This window comes from Cinclus cinclus, chromosome 15 (genome assembly GCF_963662255.1).
Source record: "Cinclus cinclus chromosome 15, bCinCin1.1, whole genome shotgun sequence".
Classification (NCBI taxonomy): domain Eukaryota; kingdom Metazoa; phylum Chordata; class Aves; order Passeriformes; family Cinclidae; genus Cinclus; species Cinclus cinclus.
Window position 1 is genome coordinate 2,612,567 of NC_085060.1, and position 24,416 is coordinate 2,636,982.

Here is a 24,416-nt window from a genome sequence, read left to right on the forward strand (position 1 = left end):
GGAGAAGTGAGTGCTCGTTGGAATGTTAATGTAGGGCTGTTACAGTTCTTTGCATGTCAAAACACGTTGTCTCACATTTCCTATTCTTTAAAGACTGTGCTTCCATCATTCTAATGGCAATTATAAGCTCTGTAATAAAAATGCAGCATCCCAAGGCTGTTTTAAATCATGTTCTTTTGTAGCTGTCTCAGCAAAAGGCCGAGGATGGGGGTTAGGTGTAGTTCCAGCTCTGCTAAACACAGCCATGAGCAAACACTGGGCCTGTAGAGCTGGGGGCAAGTGGGGCTGGTGAAAGTTGGGAAATTGTGGAATAATCTTATGTGGGACATCCCTGCGTTAGCAAATGGGGAAGAGCAGAGGCTGCTGGAGGTCACACAGTCAAAACCTGTCCCAGCAGAGCCAGAGCTGCTTCTCCAGGACTGAGCTTTGTAACATCTCCACACCCTTTGGGCAGGCTCTTCCAGGGGTCACTCACCCTCACAGTTAAAAAGGGTTTCTTGTGTTTGGATAAAATTTCTCGTATTTTGGTTTGTGCCAATTAACCCTTCTCTCTCACTGGGTGTTACTGAGCACAGTCAGGTTCAAGTTGTTATCCAAGTGTTCCCAAGATGAAGAACTTTGCTTTTCTTTTAGACACAACCCTGTAATTTCATCCTCTAAGTCTGTCTCAGGCCTAGTATGCCCCATCAGGTGTGGAAACCTACAGTTTTAGCACTTGTGGTTTGGAAAATGCAGGTTTGTTGCACAAAAATAGTAACCAAAATATTTGAGACTATTTAATTTAGACCTTGAGTTATTTCAGATTAAGGCAATGTGTGAACCTTCTCGTTTCATATGGAACTGTGTTGTTTTAGCTCTGACTGAATTGTAAATAAATAAAAAGCTAAACAAAAACCTCATTAAGTAGCCAGGACTAAGCAATGATAGATACAAAAATCTCTGCATTTGTCTGGCCTACACACTTCTTTGGGATTCAAGAAATGCCAACTTTAATATATAATTAAAAATTCCTCCTGGAATTTTAAAATGTCTCTCCTTTGCTTAAACGTGAGACGTTGATGTTTCCTAAGTAAAAGCAGGAGCTGTCCCAGAGTAAATCCTGTTACAAGTCCCTGATTTCAGTTGAGTAGATGCTAAACTGTGGTGGCAGTGAGCACAGGTAAGGGGTGAGCAGAGGTCTCACATTCCATAGCACTGTTTTATTAGGGGGAAAATGGCTAAATTATGTGATCTAATTGAGGTTCATTCTGCATTGTAAAAAATCAGTGGAACAAATACCACCTTTAAGGGCTCTGATAGGAAATGATATTGTAGATAATGGTAGGATTTAAATGTTCATTTAAAACTTACTGTCTTTGGCACTAGAGAGACAAAACAATGTCTTCCTGCAGCCTACCCCGGGTTAACACTGGAGCCTCTGCAGCTGCTGCCTCAAACATCACCTTTTCAGCCTTCATGGAATCCATTTTCCATTTTGCCAGCTTGCAGTTCCTGCATGGATTTTTGAACCACTTGCTAGATGCTTTCAGTTCAGGGTGGCTACATCATCTTTTGAGATGCTCTTTCTTTTTTTCCCCTTTTTAAGTAACATTTCCAGACCACATCTCTGCAGAGCAGTATGACAAGTCCTTAAGGTCAGACTCTCATTCCAAATTCAGCATCTGCCTTGATAGCAGAGCTGTGCTATGGGCAATGTGAGAGTTTTTTGGTTTGTTTTTTTTTGTTTGTTTTTTTTTTTTTTTCCCTTCCAGTTGACTGGACAGTTTAAGTAGTAGCTGTGAATTTGTACCATGTCTGCTTGGTCATGAAGGAAAACTGCTGACCAAGTAAGCTTGGGTTGTCTGTATCTCGTTAAACACATCTCTCAACTTTTTTAAGGAGAACTGGAGAGCTGTACACATGGTCAGGTGCGGAAAAAGAGACACACAGGGTTCTTCAGAATTTTTTAATTAACCCCATTTAATTTCATGCTTGGACATCATGAAGCCCTTTGTCCCTGCAGGACTTGGGACTGAGATTGTGCAGGCATTGGCCAGGTGAGGGAGCAGCCAGAACATGTCTGCCTTTATTCTCTTAGCACTGGGCCTGTTTTTCAAGCAGCTTTTCCCCACAGTTCCAGACTGGATGCTCTTCATCATTCCTGCCCCGGTCCCTGTGTTTGAATATTGACCATCTCCTACTGCAAGGACAGGAGAGCACTCAGACCTTGTGCTGCAGCCTGGTTTTAAGGGGACGCTTCAACTTGCAGCAGGTGGTTCTAAAAGCAGGAAGTTTCTGCAGCCTGGGTCACACCACACAGATGGAAATGCAGGTTATTGGTCTCCAAACACAGCCCTCCCCCTGGTCTCACAAACACACCCCAGTGCACCAGAGCCTGTGGCCTGCCTAAACTTGCACGGCCCTGTTCCTGTTGGATAAATGTAGGATCATGCAGGAGAGCTGTGCCAGTCTAAAGTACAGCTGCTGCTGCTGCTTCATACTCCTAGGAATGACTTCCTAGGATGGTCACAGGTCTAACCCCAGCTCCTTGGGTTTATCATTACCAGCCCTTTGCTCTCCTGGCTTTGCTGCACTGGTTAATTTAAAAGTGCAGGGGTTGAACTGTTTGCATGGGCTTTTTTTCTTTAAATATTTGCAGTATATTCTAAATATTTCACAACAGGAGGGAAGGACAGAGAGGTGACCCAAGCATGGAAGTGAGCTTTGAATGTGTGTCTGTTTTCTTCCCCTTTCTTTGTAACTCCTTTTATAAGACACAAATTCTTGTGCCTGGGCCATTCCTCTGTTCTGCCCCCTCAAGTTCTCATGTGACATCTTCCCTATTCCTCTATCTCATCTTCACACAAATAAATGGGGAAAAAGCAAACAAGGATAAAACCAGACAACACTGAATGAGCTATGGCTACACTTCTGCCAGAACACTGATCTTTAAGTGCACCAAGATTGCTCCAGATTTCTTATCCAGTACTTTCCTAACGTATGGAATATAGTGGAGTTGGTCCTATTGAGTAGAGTACTCTTGGTCATTTTTATTTATGGCTTGCTTAGTCCTTTACTCCTGAATGTCCTGTCTATCTGGGGATTCACCAATGTCCTGCTGTCCCTCTTCCCTCAGCTGTGGCACAGGGCTGTCCTAAATCGCTGTGGGTGTTCAGGTGTGACATTCCTGCTTCACACTTTTTTACCCCTAGGAGGTGACAGGCGAGCTTTTGAAATCAAAGCCTTGTCCTAATGAATGAACTCATTTCCCAGGGAAAGCAGGAGGTGCTGCAAGGGCTGGGTTGTGGGCTGCAGCTGGGAAGAGCTTTCCTTTCTGAGTCAGCATGGAGGAATTTAACCTTTGCCTTCAGAGAAAGCAGCACAGCATGAAGTAGTACAGGAAAAAGGAAAGGGATTAATTTCAAAACAGTTAAATAGTTACAGCCCCTGTGGATCCAGAGAATCCCTTCTTATCTCCTCACCAGAGTCCCTCCAAGGTTTGTTCACCTGTCAGTTGTGTTTCTGGCTTGGCAGGTAGAGGTAGCTCTGGCCAGCTGTGCTTCAAGCAGGCAATCCCAGCTCCTGAGGGGAGGCTGGATTCAGGACCAGTTTAGGATTTGTTTCTCAGGCCTTGGTGAAGGCTGGATTCACACTGACACTTCAGATGTCCCTTCCCACAGGGGACACTGTGAGCTCTGTCCAGGGGTTACAAGGACCCACCTGGCGACTGCAAAGTTGGATCTGATCTTCTATGCCACAGGAGAGACCCCCTGGTACCCCAGATTTACTCTGCAGTCAACACTGAGACCATTACTGGACCTAGTTTAATTTGAACCTTGATTGTAGAGTTACAGCAACATAAGATGAACTACAGTGGCACATACTGACAAACTAAAGGGATGTTTCCTGGTCTCCTCCATCCGAATTGGTGACCAGCTCATGGAGATTTCATGTCACCTGTCAGTTTGTTCCCACTCGTGTATTTCAAGGTTTATTGCTGTTGGGACTGACACCTTTAACATGTCTTGGAGGCCAATCCAGGCTTTCCTGAGCTTTCTGACAAGTCTTGCAGCAGGAGACTCCCACCCTTCTGCCTCAGGCTGGGTGTTTTCACTCACGTGTGAGCAGTGCGTTAGTCTGGCTCTCTAGGTACCTTTATGTTTCATTTCTTGTTAGTGGATGCTGATTTGAATCAGAGAATCATTTAGGTTGGAAAAGATCTCTGAGACCACTGGATCTGATCTTTGACTGATCACTGCCTTATTAATGAGACCAGAGCACTGAGTGCCACATCCAGTCTTTCAACATCTTCAGGGATGGTGGCTCCACACCTCCCTGGGCAGCCCATCGCAATGCTTAACAACCTTTTCCGTGAGAAATTCTTCCTGATGTCCAGCCTGACCCTCCCATGGCACAACTGGAGGCTGCTTCCTCTGGTCCTGTCCCTGTTCACTGGGAGCAGAGCCTGACCCCAACCTGGCTGCCTCCTCCTGTCAGGGATTTATGCAGAGCCAGGAGGTCCCCCCTGAGCCTCCTTTTCTCCAGGCTAAGCCTTGCCAGCTCCCTCAACTGCTTCTCATAGGACTGACTCTCCAGACCCTTCTCCAGCTTTGTTGCCCTTCTCTGGATTCTCTCCAGCACCATTCTGTCAGCAGAGAACCAATTTTGTTACCACCACTTTCTCAGCGGTGTCTGTACATTTTTGTGAGCGTGGCAAAAAAATAACCCTGTCAGCAACAGAAAGGCCTATCCTATGGGCAAAAGACAAAAGAACATGAGCTCCTTTATTCACCCAGTACAGAGCATTGCACTGTGCTATTGTCACCCAACGCACAGCCCAGTGCACTGCATTGGAGGCTGCACGTATGTTGGGGCAGGTGATTTTTGTCTGCACTCACTGACCTGCTACAAGGGCGTGGAGTGACAGGACAACAGGGAATGGCTCTGAGCTGACAGAGGGCAGGGTTAGGATTGCCTCCAGCTCTGGGGTCCCCTGCACAGGGAGGACATGGAGCAAGTCCAGAGGAAGCACCAAGATGATCGGAGGGATGGAATGTTACTCCTATGAGGAAAGGTTGAGAGAACTGGGGTTGTTTAGCCTGGACAAAGGAAGGTTTTAAGGCCTTCCAGTACCTGAAGGGAACCTGCTAGAAAGAGGGACAAAGACTATTTACAAGGGCCTGGAGTGACAGGACAAGGGGGAATGGATTCAAACTGAAAGACGGTAGGTTGAGATTAGGTATTAGGAAAAAAATCTTCCCTGACCCTCACTCTGTGAGTGGTGAGGCCTTGGCACAGAGAAGCTGTGGCAGCCACTGGATCCCTGGAAGTGCCCAAGGCCAAGTTGGATGGGGCTTGGAGCAGCCTGGATAATGGAAGGCCTCCCAGCCCATGGCAGGGGGTGGAACGAAATTGTATTTAAGGTCCTTCCCAACCCAAATCACTCTGTGGTTCTATTAAACCTTGCTAAACTGCAAGGTGTATCCCTTCAAACTGTTGTTTTGTCCTCAGTTATCTTGAGAAGTATTTATGTAGGTGACTTAAAATATCCCAGGTTTTGTCTCATCCTTTACGCTTAGCCTGCCCCAGGTCTTTGGCTCAGCCATGAAGTGCCTGGCGTTTACCAGAAGGATTCCCACCAGCCGACACACGTTTAGACATCACTTAGGGGTGATTTTCCCTCAGATAAGGCGCAGAACCGTTAATTTGGTGCTCAGGGTTAGAACCCTTCGCTGCTCCGGCGCCCTCAGGGAGCGGCGGCTGCGTGTGGGACGTGACCGGGGCCGGGGCCGAGGCCCCGGCCCCGAGAGGCGGGAGGGCCGCTGACTGACAGGGGACTAGACCAATAGAAATGCGGAGGGGACAGCACGGACCAATCGTTGACGGGAGGGGCGGGGCGAGGCGTTCTGGGTGGCGGCGGCGCGGGCGTCCTGCGGCAGAACGCGGAGGCAGCGGAGTGGAGCGCGGAGGTCTGAGTGCGAGTGGAGTGATTCCGACCGGTAGCAAACATGTCTCTCTCCAACAAGCTCACCCTGGACAAGGTGGACGTGAAGGGCAAGCGTGTCGTCATGAGGTGAGGTGTTGCGGGGGGAATGTGCGTCCTCTGAGGGCCGTCCTGCTCCATCCTCCGAGCTTGGGCCGGGCCGGTGACCCCCCCCTCCCCCCGGCAGCAGTCCCGAGCCCGGCACGTGTCGATTTGTGCGGTTTCAATTTAATTTTTTTTTTCGCTCGGTGGGTGTTGGAGAGGCTCCTGCATCATCATGGAGCCGGCCCGGCTCCCCTGCGGGGGATGTGGCGGCCCGGGCAGGGTGTAAATCCCGGCCCGGCTCTGCTCTGCCGCCCTGGATCACCCCGCTCGCACGTGTGCCTGCCACAGGCGGCTTGAGGAGAAATCCAGCCTGCCCGCCGTGCTTTTATTCTAGAGAGCTACCCCCAGAAATGCTTACTTCCCAGATATTTTCTTTTTCCTTAATGCAAATTCAAGAAGCATTGCAATAAACAAGTGAAGATACGGCTCTGCCCAGCTTTTCAAGTCCGATAATAATTCAGTGTTTCGCAGCAGGAATAGAATCATAGAATCACAGAATGGCCTGGGTTGGTAGGGACCTTAGCGCTCATCTCTTTCTACCCCCACGCCAAGGACACGAACACCTTTTGCTAGACCACGTTGCTCCAAACCTCTTCTAGCCTGGCCTTGGACATCCTGGGGTGGGGCGTCACCGCCGGTTTTCAGCACATCCCCATCTGAAACCCTAAAATAGGCATTCATAACTTATTTATAAAGCATCAGTGCCTGAAAGCCTAATGTTAAAGTTGTTGCCAGGTCCTGGGAGATAAGGGCACCGAGGTACGTCGTGATACGTCCTGCTCGAAATACTTTCATTATGGGGTGGTTTGTCCAAGGTCACTATAACGTGGCTACTACGTGTGTGTTATCTACTCTCTGAGTAGGCAGGGATAGCAGAAGTATAGCTCTTCTTATTGGCAGTCTGACAGACAGCTTGCTCTTTTTTCCCTTTACCTCTTCAGCCTTGTTTTGAACTACTTCCCTAAAAATCTGATTATCAGAAAACAGTCTGTGTAGCCAAGTGTTGAGAAGTTTGTTTAGGATTTCCGTGCACTTTCTAAGTCTGGTACAGCAAAAGATCTTCCTATCTCTGTTGAAGTCTGTACCTGACTAATTTTTTGGCCATCTGACTGATTCTTTTTTTTTTGTTGTTTTTTCCCCATTTCTGAGTCATGTTACAGAGAGCAGCCGTGCATTGGCAGGCCATGGGCTGGGTTTGCCCGCTCATAATCTCCGTTAATTGATGCTAATAAATTATTTTTGCTGTTCTCTAAGGGGCTACCCAAACACAGATGAGCTGTCAGGCTCATTGTCTACTGCCTGCATCTCACCCCTCTGAAACGAGTCACCGTGTGCTCTCAGTAGTACTAAAATCGATACCACTTCTTTTTCTCGTGTTCATCGTAATTTTGGCTGCTTAGCTTCCGGTCCTAATGCCGAAGCTTCAGGAAAAGTTGAAAATGGGGAGGGACGAGGGCTCAGGGGAGCTCAGATTTCAATTGTCTGCAAGGGGGGGAAGAAGGCTGAGCTGGACTTTTCTTTTGTGGTTTTGATGGCTCTGTAAAGCAAACTGTTCTTTTATTCGCTCCTTTTAGGATAATGGTGCTTTTCTTTGCCCCTTCTAGAACTGGACCACTGTGCTGTGGGGCTGCCAGTTCAATTTCTTTCTGCTCAGCTTACTCCTGTTCTCCTGGCAGCTTTTGTCCTTCCTGTTTTTTTCACGTGCTGAGTGGGCTGCAGGGGGATTCATTCACTCAGCTTGCTGAACTCGGATGTTCTTTAATGTATAGAACGATGAAGGGTGCACACTCTGCTCTCTGCCGCTCGCTGTTGCAGCCATGGGCGTTCCCTCCCGTAGCTCAGTGAGCAATTTCTGCCTCCGAGGTTACGCAACGCAGCTTCCTGCACATGGGCACAAGGGATGCCAGGAGAAGGGCTGGTGAAACTCCTCCCTGCCAGCCCTTCAGCTGGCACGAGTCAGGAAGTTACCTCAATATCCAAGTCAGGTCTTCCAGGGAGAATGTGATAAGCCACAGCACTCACTGCAGAGAGATTAGAGCTGCAGAGGACAGAAATTAAAGTTTCCTTGAATTGCCTGCTGGCCACAGTAGTCCAGCCAAGTCTTTCAGAAGCCTCATTAGAGAACACAAGGTCACTGGTTGTTGTTCATTCTCTTTCCTTTGGATGTTCCTGAAATCGTATTGTTTAAAAGTAAAAAGTTTTGTCTGGGTTTATTTCCTGCTCAGCATTACTGCTGCTCTGGTCCTGATTAGAATGTGTTGGTGGCCCAGCTTCCTGGAGTTACTCTAGCAGTGGTGGTTCTCCATTTGTGGTGTTATCACAGGCAGAAATGGCTGATAACGCATTGAGTTCAGAATGGAACTTGTTAACAGGGCACAGGTGAACTTCTGATTCTAATTGTAACACTGCTTTTCTAGACAGCATCTTTGCTGGCAGGTTCCCTCACTCATTTGTTAAATATTTAAAATTAGATAAATATGTATTAAAATATTTTTTTCAATATTTCATTTTGCTTCTGGTTTGTTTTTCTATTTTTTTTAGGGTTGACTTCAATGTTCCAATGAAGGATCACAAAATAACCAACAATCAGAGGTGAGCTGTGATTTCCATCCCAGGTGGAGGCCCCACAGTCTGCTGTGTCTCTGACTTCACCCCAGTACCTGGAACGTTGCCATGATTAAGGTTTTATTGCTCCTACCAGAATATTGAAGGTGTCAGAGAAAATCCAACATTTTTGAATTAAACTCCCTGCAGTTGTTAGCAAACTACATTTAACTACAAGGCTGCTACTCACTGTGGTTGCTGTGGAAAGCATATGGAAAATAAAATTGTCTTACATTAGAGATTCCAAACTTCCTAAGTTGGCCATGACCATTTCACAGCCACATCTCTTAGGCTGTATGTGAAAGTTGTCTCTGTTACTATCTCTGTGCCTCCTGCTTAGCCTGGGCCTGTGGTAACTTGCTGCCTCTGTTAGAATAATTGTTGCAGTGCAGCACATAAAACCTGGGGTTTAGAAAGAATGATGCCAGATGTCTGGCCCTGCTTGTCTGCCACTTGCAGGCAGGTGCCACTTTTCTTCATCACGATGTTCTCACTGCCTATCATTTCTCTCTTGGTGCAGGATCCCAGGGTAACCCAGGGAGCCTGCTAGTGCTCAGCTGTGTCCTGCCATTTCTTAGCTGAGCAGTCAGCAGAATTTAGATTACAAGATGCATCTTAATTCCATGCCCTGCACTGCTTGGAAGAGAACAGTGGAATGTATGAAAATAGGCTGGGATGGAGAATTTTGTTGATGCTTTCTTAAGGAATTGTTCTGTCCAGCTCTTGTGCTCCATTTCTTTTGTCATTTTTGAGGGACAACTGCCAAGGCTCATGTGTAAATGGTACTAATCTGCTTGCCTGGTAAACTCTAATTGAGTCCTTATTAATCACTTCTTCTGTGCTATTACAGAATCAAGGCAGCTGTTCCTACCATCAAGCATTGCTTGGACCATGGGGCCAAATCTGTGGTTCTTATGAGCCACCTGGGTCGCCCAGATGGTGTCCCCATGCCTGACAAGTTCTCCTTGGCCCCAGTAGCTGTGGAGCTGAAGGCACTCCTGGGCAGGTAAAGTGAAAAAGCAGCCTGGTATGCATCAGGCTCTCTCTGTCAGGGGACCTGGATGTTTTTCTTTCCACCAGGAAGTCTCTGGTGAGGTTACAGTGTATGTATGTCTTGTGTTTGCAGGGAGGTGTTGTTCCTGAAGGATTGTGTTGGTGCTGAGGTGGAGAAGGCCTGTGCTAATCCTGCTGCTGGCTCAGTCATCCTGCTGGAGAACCTCCGATTCCATGTTGAAGAGGAGGGGAAAGGCAAAGATGCTTCAGGGAACAAGGTGAAACTTCAAGTCTGGCTTTTGTGTGTGCCTGCTCTGCTCTTTGCTGCAGATTGACCGGAGCCAGCAGCCTCTCTAAAGCACTGATTGTGAGCCTGCTCTTAACAGGATGTCAGAGATCTGTAGCTCGGTGTGTCCCACCGTTGTGCAAAAGCTTTGAGTGGGATACAGTGAATTTCCAAGACGAAACAGCTCAAGTGAAAGGCTTTAGCTGACTCTGTCAGAAAACGAGAAAGGAACAAAATAGAGCTGTGCAACAAACTGCTGCTTGTTAGGCTTCAGTTTTGGATGTCTAAAATGAAGACCGATTTGGGGACAGTTTGTTGCCACCAGGCGCATACGAATGATGCTTCTCTTTTGGGTTATATGGCCAATATTTCTGCAGCACAGAGATTATCAAGCCCTTCTCTAAGCCTGTCTGCTCTTCAGAGCAGTTCTCTAGAACTAGGCTGCCTTGCACCTCTGACATTTTGTTGAAGGTCAGCAGAGTGCTTGCTCCAGACAGCTGCTTTTCTTAGCGATGGTGACCCCGCTGGCTTTACAGAGGCCTTGGCTCTGGTCAGACCCAGTGCTTGGAGGGAATGCTGACATGCATTGGTGCCCTTTATGGGCTGACACAGGACTCCTGCAGTTTAGGAACACAGCAGAGAGTCAGTGAGCCTGTGCAGACGGCAGGGTGTAAATGGAGCAAATCTGGAATTATTCGCTGCTAGAACTGTGTGCCACTGAAAGTATAGTGGCAGGGAGAAGAGTGAGGCAAGAATTTCATTTTCTCTGGGAGAAATCCCTTGGTTTTGTGTGTTTCTGTAATTCCCAGGTGATTTAGCTGGGTGTGTGCATATGGAAGCACACACTGCACTGAGCACAACAGAGGATGTGGTGCCTCTCCTAGCAGAGGTGAAAGTCAGTGCTGTGGAAACAGTAATGCAGTACAGGATTTCAGGTTGCTGACTGGTCCTCAACCTGTGTTTTTCCAAAGCAGATGCAGTGGTAGTGGTTCCTTCTGTCAGAGCCTCTTGTGTTCTGCTCACAGATGGTACTGGTTCTAACTGGAGCACTTAGTCTTTGTGCAGCCAGGCAGTTTGCTCAGCGAAGGAGCAGTTGGCATAATTGTTATGCAATCTGTGTGGTCCTTTGGGCTTGTCTCCTGCTCAGACTCTGGTAAAAAGGGCCCCCAAAGCTGTGCTGAACCCAGCTGCCATCTCTTGGAGTGCCTTCCTGCCATTGTCCCTGTGGTGTCACATCTGGGTGCTGGCAGAGGCCTCCCGTGGGGTGCTGAGCTGACAGAGCACAAAAGCCCTTGGAGAGGGGCTGGCCTGACTCCAGTCTGGGCTGTTCCCCTACAGCAAGTGGCAGCTACCTCTGAGCAGTCACCTGCTGCCCCTAGTGAGCTGTGCTGGCTCTTCATGGTGGGAAGAAAAGCTGAACTGCATAAGCCATCCCGTGAGGATTTGATAGGATGCTGGGAGGAGTCTTTTAACAGAAATATACCTGTTCTTACCCACTGCATGCTACACTTACCTCTGCATTTCCAGTGTTGGCTGCTTTCACAGTGGCCTGTTGCAGTGTGCAGGCCTTTTATCAGACTGTTTATTGGTTAATCCTCAATGCAGTTTCTAAATCAGTCCTTCAAGAGCTCAACCTTTTACCTATGTCTCTTGGAGACCAAGCTTACTTTGTTCAGTGAGTGAGCATGAATTTGTTTAGCTTGACCACAGCATTGCCTTGTCCCTCTACACCCTTCCTGTGCTACCTGTGTTCATCACACAACACTTGAAATCTGTTGGAGAGAGACTGAAAGGTTCATGGTGCCGCAGTTCAGAAGCGGGAACAGTCTTCAGCAATAGCAGTCTAGGGAAGTTTAAAGTGAAATTTAAACAATTTAAAGTTTTTTGTTGCTCCTGCTGGACTGGGAAAAAGCAAATGAAGACAGTGACCCACTGGTTAGATTCAAAGCCAGAGTCTCTGGGTACAAACTTGTCCTTCTTTCTCTTTTTAGATCAAGGCTGAGCCTGCAAAAGTGGAGGCTTTCAGAGCCTCTCTTTCCAAACTGGGAGATGTCTATGTCAATGATGCTTTTGGCACTGCGCACCGAGCTCACAGGTGGGTACTCATTTCCCTTCCCTAGGCAGAACTGCAGAAGAGTATCTGCTGTGGAAACACATCACATATTGCCCCTGAGCTCCATTTGGGCTTATCCCACTGTCACTGTGCTGTGTTTGTTCTTCAGGAGTGGATTTACCGGAGGTAGTTGTCATCAGTGTATGCTTTTTCAAGTTTGTCTCTGGGTGCAGAAGAAAGCTGAAACAAGATCTTAAGACTTGTGTTGACTTTTTTTTAGACTTTGAAGTTCTAAAAATTGCTTACTTAGGGCTTGCATAAATTGTCCTGCAAACAGGACAATCCTGCAAACAACAGCCCTCTTTTCAACAAGATTAATCACTTCAGAATAATTTTCATGGAGTGTGTTCAGATATGTGTGCTTGCAGACTGCAGTGATCCTCTTGGAATAAGAAATCCCTGCTCTTGGCTCTTCTTACTTGTCCTCCAGTGTCTTGGATCACTAGTCAAGATTATAAATGTCTTGCAAATCAGTATTTCTCTGCAAAACCAATGTCAGAAATGAGTTGTGTACAGCTGTCTTATCAAACTAGGAAAACAAAGCCCCTGTGTGTTTTCATGCAGGTGGTGGCTGTTCTCATTGCTGCAGCTGACTAAAGGGTTGACTTTGTAATGCTATGAGACATGGGGGTGTTTCTTCTACATGTGAACTTTTCCCTTTCCTCACTTTTTACTTTTTGCAGCTCCATGGTAGGTGTCAATCTGCCTCAGAAGGCTGCTGGCTTCCTCATGAAGAAAGAACTGGATTATTTTGCCAAGGCCCTAGAGAGTCCAGAGAGGCCCTTCTTGGCAATTCTTGGAGGGTAAGACTCAAGAATGTTGTGACTGTGTCTCTCTAACACCCCTACCAAATGGCATGTTGTTTTGGCTTGGTTTAAGCAAGTGTATTCCTTTCAAGTGCACCTGCAGATCAGATTTGTAGCTGACTCCCAAGATGTGAGATGTGGATTAGAGAGGAGCTAAGTGATACATCTGCTCTTGTGATGATAAAATCTGACTGTTCTTTGTCTCTCCTGACCTCTGAGGTTCCCCAAATTGAGACAGTCCTGAGCAGTTTTTTGCCCAGATGAGCCAGGAGAGCAGTTAGAGCCACGTGATGGCCCAGACATTGTCAGTGACCTTTTCCCCCCAGTTCAGGGTACAGGAGTGCTCAGGCTCAGCACTCTGTAAACTGGTATGACCTCTCATTATGCAGCAGGGCCCTGCTGGGGCTGTGTGGGCTCTGCTCTGTCCCAGCAGCTGGTGGGCAAAGGGACTGGAAGGTGCACAGCCAAGTGACTGCTTCTGTGCAGGAATATTTAATTGCAGCCAGTTCTCATCATGTGTGTGCCCAGTCCAGCACAGCAGCTCTGCAAGGTGCATTTCATCAGGTGAATTAGCTTGGCTGGGCAGTCAGGGGAAATCAGGCTCTAAAGGGCCAAATGAGGTTTATATTTAAATAGAAAAGAAGAAATAGAGGGCTGAGTAATGCTCTGGGAAGTTGAATTTTAATGCTGGCCTGCTAACTTGTGAAATTTTTTGCCCATTCCAACAATTCTTTTGTTGGATCATTCTCTAGGGGACAGCCTTGACATACCATAGTCCCAATATTCATTATTTGTTCTTTTTCCTTTTCTCTCTCACCAGAGCCAAAGTTCAGGATAAGATCCAGCTGATCAATAACATGCTGGATAAAGTCAATGAGATGATCATTGGTGGTGGAATGGCATTCACCTTCCTCAAAGTGCTCAACAACATGGAGGTATGAGGAGAACAAATCTGTGTCTGTTCCTAGTGAAGAATGTGGTCTGAATGCCCCTTATATATTCTGAGATTGAGCACTGGCTATCTTGGCTCTCTGCAAGAGTATGGAGCATTGAGAAATTGCTTGACAATCCCTTTGCAAAACTCAGATTGCTGCTATGTCTTTCCGCGTGCTTTAAGAAAGCAATCTTTCCAAAATTGCAGTCTGAGCAGTTTGGGTGCTGATATTCTCTTCTGTCACGACCAGGAGCTAAACAAATGCCTGTCTTTCTTTTCCCAATTTTTTCCTTTAGATTGGCAACTCCCTGTTTGATGAAGAGGGATCAAAAATTGTCAAGGACCTGATGGCCAAGGCAGAGAAGAATGGTGTGAAGATCACTCTGCCTGTTGACTTCATCACTGCTGACAAATTTGATGAGAATGCACAGACTGGGGAGGCCACAGTGGCTTCAGGCATTCCTGCTGGCTGGATGGTAGGTTTGAATGGGAAAGGGGCTGACAGGAGGAGCAGATAGGAATAGAGTGGGTAGGACACCTCTTAAAGGAGTAGAAAGAGTAATTGTGAGTCACATGTTTCTGAGGGCAGTCATGCTGTGTAGAGTTTGTTGGTTTAATTGAATTGAAGCCCTGTTGTTTGTTCTGAGTTTTTAAGTCTAAAGTAGCTTCTGTGAGATTTGGATTAAAACAGCAGAATTCCTCTCCCAGCTTGTAGACCTGAATGCAGTAGAAATCCCTTTTATTTGACTGGAATTTAAGTAGGGTTGGCAAAGCTTGCTAACTAAGGCTTCAAGAATCTGCCATTGATTTCAAATTGACTTACTGGTCTTAGGAAGATAAATACCATCCTAGACTCTACCCTCCTACAGCAGCTGCTGGCAAATCTGTCCCTGCATACAGAGAAACTCTTGTTTCATGAATGGGGTGAGGGGGATCTGAGCTGGGGGTCAGCAGTGAGTGTATCTGTGCCTTCTCTCACTTCCCCTAGGGCCTGGACTGCGGCCCTGAGAGTGTGAAGAAGTTTGTTGAAGTTGTAGGAAGGGCCAAGCAGATCGTGTGGAATGGTCCAGTTGGAGTCTTTGAGTGGGACAAGTTTGCCAAAGGAACCAAAGCTCTGATGGACAAAGTGGTAGAAGTAACTGGAAAAGGCTGCATCACCATTATTGGTAAGTAGTTGTGTTTGTTGTTCTTTTTTTCTAAATGCATGGAGGAAGCTTGTGATGGCCAGCACTGTGATAAAAATAATGGTCAAATTATTTTCCTCATGTTCTCCTCTGTCCTTCAGCTTGAGCCTCAGTTGGACAAAATCTGAATTTCTTGTGTGTCTCATGGATTCTGTTTGTGCTACAGGTGGTGGAGATACAGCTACTTGCTGTGCCAAGTGGAACACTGAGGATAAAGTCAGCCATGTCAGCACAGGAGGTGGTGCCAGCCTGGAGCTGCTAGAGGGTAAATATAAATACTCTTTTTACCTTCATTTGTTTGAGTAAATAATGGAGTTCTGGGTGCTTTACCATGTGTTGGTAGTCAACAAAGCACAACAAGAGTCTTTTCTGTCTCACTGTGTGGAATCAGTTACATGTAACTTTGGAGCCACAAGCTCCTCTTGCTGCTGTTCTCACAGAGAAAGAGAGGAAGGAAAATGGAGAATTCCTGCAAACAGCACAGCGTGCCTCTCCCAGAAAGCAAAAATACTGGGATAGAAAACAAGAGTTGGCTGGATTTTGTCACTGATCCCTCAGGACATGGCAGCCAGCCTGTTTAAAATGCCCGGTTTCTGTTAGGGAAATGCATCAGAACAGTCTGGAATTCTTGCCAGAAGTCTCCTCTTCCTGTTTGGAATTCCCTTGGTTTTGGGGAGCCCTCTAGTGCTCACCTACAAACCAGCACGAGGGTACTTGGAATTCAAAATGGTGAGGATTACTGGGATTCTTGTAACAAGTTCCATTGTTCTCTAAACGACTTTTCATTTCCTCTGGTAATTTGCCATTTCCCAGTGTGTGTAAATTATCCAATGCTGTCAACTCCTCTGCAGAGGAGAAACTTCAATAAACTGCCTTGCAGCTGCTGTTTCCAGCAGAGAGATGGGAGCCAGAGCTTTTGTTTCTGTTGCCTAGGGAGTGATGGAGAAGGGAAAGAATGCAGATGGCTCGAAGGAAACTCTTGTATATTCAAAAGCACAAACTTGCTACATTTTGGCCCAAAATATGGGTTTGTTTGTGTGATCTTTTAAATGTAACGGAAGTCTGGCTAATTAGAAAAGCTGCTGAAGATATAAAAAGGGGAAAAATCCATGAAAACTCAGCATACTAGTGAGTTGTGAACAGTGTTACAATTCAGTCCTGCTGCACAGATTGAGCATTAGAAGGTTGTTTTTCTGTGGAAAGGCAAAACCAGAATGGTGTCTGTTCAGTATTAAAGAGGGACAAAAAGCTAAAAATGCTTTAGAAAACGTTGCACTATATTAATCTAGGCCCTTGTACTCAAAGATGAGCATATTCTTTGATTCCATCAGTTGGCAAGAGACATGTAACTGTCTCAACCTGGGTATTTTAGTTATTTAAAGACCTGAGACTTACAGGAGGCTTTTCCTCTTAATTAATTCTTAAAATTTCCACCACACTCCCCAGAATTCCATTTACATGCCACTAGGGATTTTTAAAAGTATGCAGCAAGTCCCTAAATCCAATCAAAAATCTGTTTGCCATCAAATTTTATGGAAAAGGATGTTGAGTGTTTGGATCTGGCCCGAGCAGAAACTTGGACAGGAATGTGCCATTACTATTAATTAAAGATTGATGGCTGGACTGTGTTAAGAATCTCTGCTGACATCTGAGTGCAGCTGTGCTCTGGGTGGATTTACTGTGTGGAGCAGGTCCATGGTACCACCATGGTCAATGTGGAGCCAAACTCTTCGATTTTTTTCCACATACGATTCCTGATTTAACTGATTTACTTTTTAAAATCAGATCTCTTTGAACGTTGCAAAGCTGTTTGAGCACAGAGAGATCCTTAACCCTGCTGCTGTGTTTTACCTCCCCTAGGTAAGGTTCTCCCTGGTGTGGATGCCTTGAGCAATGTGTAGAGAGCAGAGCCCCACGCCCCGGTCCCGTGCACAGCCCCTGAGATCCAACACTTCAGCGCTTCCGAATTCCAGCTCTGCCAGAGGCAGATCCCAGAATGTAAACAGGAATGGGACCTTGGAGCAGGAGACAGCAGAGATTTTTTTTTTTTTTCCGACTGCAGTTTACATGATGTGGGTTTGTCCACTGTTACCCCACTTGAATTAACGTAGTGAGTTGAAGCTGTTGTTGTGAATTTAGAGTGTATATATTTATATTTTGCCTTTTCAAAGAGATTAATCCCTGTTAGATGTCTATCTCAGAAAGGAGTGCACTGTCCAGCTTCCATCCTAGAGGCATTTTCACCACTTGACACGGTTCAGAAACCAGAGGGGACTCCAGTTTTTTGGAGATTGGTTGTAATAGCTGCTGAATAAACATATTTAAAGTGCTCCCAGTTTGTATGTTGTCCTTATTTTAGATTTTTAGAATGCTCTGCATTAAAATAGCTTCTAGCGTCTGGAGTCTGAGCTATTTTTTCCTATTTGCTCTAAGTATAATATTTTTAAATCTCCTTTTGTTTGTCCAGTGGTTCTATAAGCACCCAGTCATCATCCAAGTGAACTTGGTTGGTAAGGAAGTAAATTGCCACAGATGTGTTATGTTAAAACTTCAATACCCCTCAAAGTAAGATGAAATTTTGAATGTGCAAGTCAAGTAAGAAAAATGCAAGTTCAACTGCTTCTCATCTGGAGAACTTGCCTCATGTTGGGCCACTAATGTGTTCAATGTCAATATGGGGGGATTTTGAAGACTGAGACAGGTAAAAATGAAGTCCCTGGGAAACAATTGCAATGTTCCTCTGTTTAAGTTTGTGGTCCTAAAAGCACTGAAAATAGCATGGTAAAACTGCATAGTTTGACACTGAGGACTGTGTGGGGCGGGTACTGTCAGTGAAGGCCCAGCACGGTGGTTCCAGTGCCTGGAGCTGGATTTCCACCTGTGCTGGCTCCTGTGCTCACTGCAGGGCCCAAATGTGAGCACAGGTTCCCTCAAAACCAAACCTGGGATTTGCCTGGCCTCTGCTTTGGGTTACAGCAGCAGTCACAGCTCTGGTCTGAGGAGAGGCACTGCTGCAGCTGAACTGCTTGTGGATCTTCCTGCTGGATCCAGGAAAAGTGAGTGCTCTGGGGCAGCCGTGGCCTGGTTTGATTCCCAGTGAATGCCCAGCAGTGGTGCTCCCAGGGGATTCTGCACAGCACAAAGCATTGAGGATGAACCATAGGGGGAATCCCTGAGGTAAGCACCAGGTCACAACACAGATTCTGCTTTTCAGTTAATTTCTACATAGGAAAAACTACCAAAATGAAATGAAAGTATGTGTTAGAACAGACACACTGCCACATTTTATCTGGTCGTGAGGCAGTATGAATTAAAACCCCGTATTACTGAAATGTGGTAAAGCTGCTATGAGCTGCGTACTTGTTATAGTTTAAAAGTGACTGTTGCAAAGAAAGTAGAAATAATGCAAATTACTGGAGCGCTGAGGTCTCTTCCTCCCCTCCTCTGTAACTCTCCCAAGCACTGTCTGATGGCACATCAGTGATGAACAATTTTGCTGGGCTGTGCTCATGTTTTCCAGGCAGGGGTGCAGACCTCCGACAGCTGCAGGAACGAGGCAAAGAAAGGAGGAGGCTTGTCAGCCGCAAAAAGACCGTGGATTTTGGAAATCCAGTGCTACACAAACAAGCATTCCACCATGTCTTGTAACAGATCCTCCTTGTCTGGCTCTAGCAAACAAGACCTCGTGACAGCACAGCCCATTTTTGTGTCAGTCTTGTGCCCCTGTGCTGCTGGACTCCCATGGAGCAATAACAGACATTCCCCCAGCCCTCCTTTCTGGGTGTTTACAGTGGAAGGTTGGTGTGTGGCCACTGCCTCTGCTGGTTTTTTCCCCTCTGCATGAAAAGCAACAAAACAAAGCTATCTGTAATTAAGTACAGCAAGCAGTAATAATGCTCTGTACACACAGATGTCTATGCTTATAAAAGCATTTTACCACCTGACTTTGGCTGCTTCCTACTCCCATCTCTAAAATATCCTTTTCTTTCTACCGGGCTTGTCTCATGTACTGTTGTGTGTTCAACACAGGAAACATGAAAGATACTCAGCTTTTAAATAAAAATAAATTGTAAATAAAAATGGATGAAACACATAAACATGAGGCCCACGGGAGCTGAACCCTTGATAGTCAGTACCTGAGTCTTTCAGTGATGGAGTTTCCAGGGCCTTTCTTTAAGTTTTGCCTGCTCATTCTTCTTTGACAGGTTGGCTTTTACATTTTTATTGCTTTTGTTGAGAGTTTCTGAGGCAAGGAATGGTCCCTGTTGAAAACATGGTGGAAGAATAGAAGCAAAGCTGCTGCAGAAAGCCCATGATGTAATGAAGATAATAGATATAGCAGGTTCAGTGGGCTGGTAATAAGAGCCACATGAAATAAAAAGTAAAGAACTAAAATCTTCAGCCACACCAACCCCATGGAACACTTGAGGCTGGGACAGAAGGGCTGGGAAATGCCTGGGGGGAAAGGCCCTGGGGGTGCTGGTCAACAGCAGCTAAACATGAGCCAGGTGTGCCCAGGTGGACAAGAGACCACTGGCACCCGGCCTGTCCCAGCCATGGTGTGGCAGCAGGACCAGGACAGTGACATCCCCCTAACTGGGCACTGGTGAGGCCACTCCTGCAGTGGTGTGCTCAGTTCTGGGCCCTTCACTTCAGAAAGGACGTGGAGGGGCTGCAGCATGAACAGGGAAGGGAGCTGGGAAGGGGCTGGAGCCCCAGGAGTGGCTGAAGGAGCTGGGAAAGGGGCTCAGCCTGGAGAAAAGGAGGAACTTTCTGGCTCTCCCTAATTCCCTGACAGGAGGGTGTGTGTCGGGGGTCTGCTCCCAAGCAACCAGTCATAGATCGGGGAGCTTCAGGTTGGACATTAGGAAGAATTTCGTTACGGAAGAGGTTGTTAAACTTTGGAAGGCGCTGCCCAGGGAGGCAGGAGGTGGAGGCACTGCATCCCTGGAGGTGTCCATCCCTGGACGTGGAGCTCCCATCCCTGGAGGTGTCCATCCCTGGACGTGGAGCTCCCATCCCTGGAGGTGTCCATCCCTGGACGCGGAGCTCCCATCCCTGGAGGTGTCCATGCCTGGACGTGGAGCTCCCATCCCTGGAGGTGTCCATCCCTGGATGTGGAGCTCCCATCCCTGGAGATGTCCATGCCTGGACGTGGCACTCAGCGCTCTGGGCTGGCTGACAAGGCGGGCATCACTCACAAGGCTGCTCATCACTCAGAGATCTCTTCCAGGCGCGGTGGTTCCGTGACTCCCCTGGGCCGAGGCGCAATCCCCGCAGGCGCCCGGCGGCTCCCCCGCCCGCACAGAACTACAGCTCCCGGCCGGCACCGCTCGTCGGCCCGCCGGGGGTTGCCGGGCGCCGTAGTCGCAGCCGCCTGCTGAAAGTTACCGCGGCATCGGCGGGGAGCCCTTGCCGCAGCTCCCCGGCGTGCCTCAGCGCCGAGCCGGCCCGCGGGGAGCGGGGAGCGGCCCGGGATGGACGGGAGGGCGGCCGCGGGGCCCGGCGCCCGCGGGGTAAGGGCGCTGCGCGGGCCGAGGGCGCGGCTGAGGGCGCGGGGCGCGGCCGGCTCCGGGAGCGGGGAAAGGCCGGCGCTGAACCCTCAAGCACCGCCCGGGCCGGGTCCCCCCGAGGTGGGGCAGGGAAGCCGGGCGCTGCCGCTGCCCTCACGGGGGGGATCTCCTCCTCCTTCCCCCGGAGGTGCTGGGGCTCAGCCCGCGCTGTCCGGGGGCTCTGGGGAAGGCTGGGTGTGGGGAGCTGGCGAGGCTCCGGGGCTGCTGGGGGTGTGTGGGAGCCTTCCCTGCTGCTCTGTCCGGCCCCTCCCCGGCTCCATTGTGAGGTCCAGGTGGTGTCGGGGATGTTTTGGTACCCGCGCCTCTGTCCCTGGTTCCTGCTCTGCTCTTGTCCTCACCCGCACCTGCCCCAGCTCTGAATCGAACAGAAACTCCTCCAAACCCTTCTGTTTGGATCTCGGAGAGAGCAAATTTGGAAGGTGATAATCCCCAAAGGGTTAAAAGCTTTGCATCGGTGTATTGGTTCGGTCATCCCCGGTACGGTCTGAGGGTTTGTGGATTTCATCCACAGACTGAGTCAGGCAGGGCCAGAAATAGAAGAATAAAGTCACTGTGACTTTTTACGTATTTATATATGAATTATATATATATATATATGTATTTATATACTTATACATATATTCTTATATAAGAATATAAGTCACCGCGACTTCTTCCACATGGTCCAAGCAGCTCAAACCCCGTCTGCCTCAATTCCAGGATACTTTTTGGGGAAGGTGAGGGCCGGAAAGCCAAATCTTTAGTGTGGAGGAGCTGTGGTGGACACAGAACTGGGGTGATGCTGAACACCCGCTGCTTTTCTTGGTGCTGGCTGCATGTGGTGGGATAGCCCAGCACTTCCATATTTCAGACTCCTGGGGGCTGTTCAGACTTCTCTCAACATCCAAGCCCTGACTCTGGTCCAAAGAAGATCTCCACTCAGTTTTCAGGTTAAAATTTTCAGCGTCGCCTCTGATTAATGATTCTTAATTCAGCCCCAATGCAGTATAAAAGAGAAGATTCCATTTGAGTTCATTTTTCATTTTTGTTCCACTTTCTAATGATAATTTTTCATTAAGCATCTAATCACATCCTAGCATTTCTCATCAGCAAGGCTCAAGGTGCTTTACAAAAGAGGGAAAAATATGATTATTCCAATTATCCTTATTAAGTCTTAGGTTTTGGGCAGCTTCTGTAGATAATACAGGCCATAAGTAATTAAAAATACAATCTAATTAGAAAGGAGAAATCCCTAGTTGTAAACTGAAGTGCCACACTGAAGAAGGCAGTGTCCAAAGGCATGGCCTTGTAACTTAATCTCCCTGATCAGAACAGAATCCCATTAACCCACAGATCTCCCCTCTCCTGACCTGTCTGCCCCAAGGACAGGTAACTCCATGTGCAGGATCCAAGGGAGGCAGCCTCAAGTGATCAAAAGCATCCTGGAGAGTGTTCTATTGAAGTTCCTTGGTGTTTGAATAAAGGTCTTGTGTCTATCAAAATATCCAGCCTGAGCTGAGCAGGGCTGGGCATAGAACTCATGGAGTATTTTAACAGAAATAAGGTTTGGAGATAAGAAGCATTGCTCAAACTGGAGTCCAGAACATTAAAAAAAAGAAAAAGTTGTGGCCTGGATCCAGTTCATCTACAACCTAAATAGAATTCTGACCTGAAACTTTCTCTGAGCTCCTTGTCAAATTACATTAAAGTCGGATATGGGCTTTCCTGTTTGGGAATTTAGTTTGCTTGTGCTGAGCTGGCTCTGTGTATCCCGACACCTGCTTGTCCTGCTGTGGGCTGGCTCCATCAGGATCACTGTTTATGCACATAATTCAGCAGCAGGACTACGTGGATGAAATCCTTGTTCTCATTCCAAATACCTGCTGTCACATCTGAGTTATTCTGTGGGAATGTTTTTGCTCTGATCTCTGGTTACCCAACGCTCAGTGATGACCTAATTGCAACCTTCTCGTTAGGCAGAGAATTTTCTGAGTTTGGCTTTGCAGTTCATCTTCTCTGCTCTGTAACACCATCTACCATCACTTTAGCCCAGTGTTCATGAGGGATCAGGAGGCTGATGAGGGCAGTGCATGTCTCTATACAACAGGTTCTCCCACTGTACCATTGCAGTGTGTAACTCAGAGCAGGTGTAGACCACGTTGTCAATGAAAATTCCTGAGCCTGATGATCTCTAGCAGCTTTCTTACCACTAAAGAACTGCACCTGTGTTAGTCTGGTGTTGTGTAATTTCCTTGTTAGTTGGTGATATAAGAGCAGCTACAAATAAAGCTGAAAAAGCCCAGACTGCCTTTCTGCCTGAGCCTGATGGGGCTTAATCTTGGCCAAATTGGTGTAATTTTCAAATGTAACTCACAGGGATGCCGATTGCAAGTTACGTTGAAATGAGTCCCAAGGTCCCTTAGGGTCTCATACAGACCTGTATCTTGTATATCTTTGCTGTAATTTCTTCATTTGTATAGTTTTAACTGTAGGTCAGTCTCGTTGCTGGAAGCTCTGAGAAGTGAGGCATGGCTGGAGCTCCCAGGAATGCTGGTGGTACTGGGAGTGTGCTGCACATGGCAGGGGAGGACCTGCAGAAATGAGAAACCTGGGAGTGCAGATGTTTTGAGCAGCAGAATGAAGGAAGGTGAGAGGCAAGAATAGAAAAGTCAGGAATAAAAACTAAACCACCACCAAGGTTGTAGGTGATGATGGGTTCCCTAAGAACATTCTCATGGGCTGCTTGGGAGAGGGAGGAGAGAAGAGCTTTCCTGGACAAGTGCATTCCCACGCAGTGAAGCCTTTGCTTTCTTCCCTCGCACATTTGTAGAGCACTCTCATCTTTCTTTCCCTTACCCCGGGAGACATTCCCATTTCTTTTCATTTACCAGTTTTTGGAAGGAGATGAGGCACTGTAGGACTCCCTTATTAACTTAATCTGTGGGAAGTGCCACATAAATCCCTGAATTTCCCAGTCCTGATAGAAGGAGGTGTTTGTGGAGTCGAACGCAAGGTGGAGGTTCCTGCACAGGGAGGGTTTGATGCTGTCCCAGTCCTGAGCTTGTGACTCTTAATCCTGCCTTGCTTTGAAGTCTGAAGCTCAGGAGTCTGCATTAATGATCAAGGGGCAGAGCTGAATACAGAATTCATATGGCACAAAGGTAAAGGTGTGGGTAGGAATGTGGGAAGAGAATATTTAAGAGCAGTCTGGCATGTATAGTTAATAATATTAAAAAAGTAATCATGTTAATTTCCTATAGGTGCTCAGGTTCTCAAGGCTTTGAGCATCTTCTCCTCCCTTGTAGATCACTGGTCTCTGGCTGGATCCTGTCATGTCCACAATATTAAATTCCTTGAAGAGTATAAAACTTCAGGTTTGAAAACTCTTGTCCTTCTCTGCAGTGGGAAACTCACTCTGACCCCTTAGGCAGGAATGTCTGCTCTTCATGTAGTGTTTCAGAGCTGTGCTTGGCATTTGGCTGTCACTCTGTCCCACTCTGCCAAGTGTCAGTGATCCCGGAATGCTTAAAGAGTTCCTTGGGACTCTCAGCAGATGTGAAGCTCTTCTACATTTGAGATTTGTCAGGAGCAGAATGTGTTAGAACAATTATTCCTGACTTTGACTTAAGACTGTGTTAAAACTCACTTATTTTTACCATAGAGTGTGTTCTTTTTAGGGCTCTGAGCTGTTTCTCTAATTCAGGAGTTGTCCTTCCCAATTTTTACTTCATAAAGGAAAATGGTCAAAAGGGCTGTGTATCTCTCTACACATACTATACAGATATGTACAGCATTATGAAGTCTTGTGTATTTTTTTTTTGTGAACACAGGATTTCTTTATGTATTTGATACCATAGTGTAAATGAATATTTATGGA

The 24,416-nt window shown here is 47.0% G+C and overlaps 1 protein-coding gene across 1 annotated transcript; it reads left to right on the top strand.

Annotated features, from left to right (window-relative positions):
* The first annotated feature begins 5,943 nt into the window (after nucleotides 1-5,943).
* Nucleotides 5,944-17,529, top strand: PGK1 (phosphoglycerate kinase 1). The gene is made up of 11 exons (XM_062502760.1): nucleotides 5,944-6,052; nucleotides 8,609-8,659; nucleotides 9,522-9,677; nucleotides 9,798-9,942; nucleotides 11,942-12,045; nucleotides 12,747-12,866; nucleotides 13,690-13,804; nucleotides 14,100-14,279; nucleotides 14,792-14,969; nucleotides 15,154-15,252; nucleotides 16,848-17,529. The coding sequence occupies exons 1-11, from the start codon at nucleotides 5,988-5,990 to the stop codon at nucleotides 16,886-16,888; spliced, it is 1,254 nt and encodes a 417-aa protein (XP_062358744.1). The 5' UTR covers nucleotides 5,944-5,987; the 3' UTR covers nucleotides 16,889-17,529.
* Nucleotides 17,530-24,416: the final 6,887 nt, after the last annotated feature.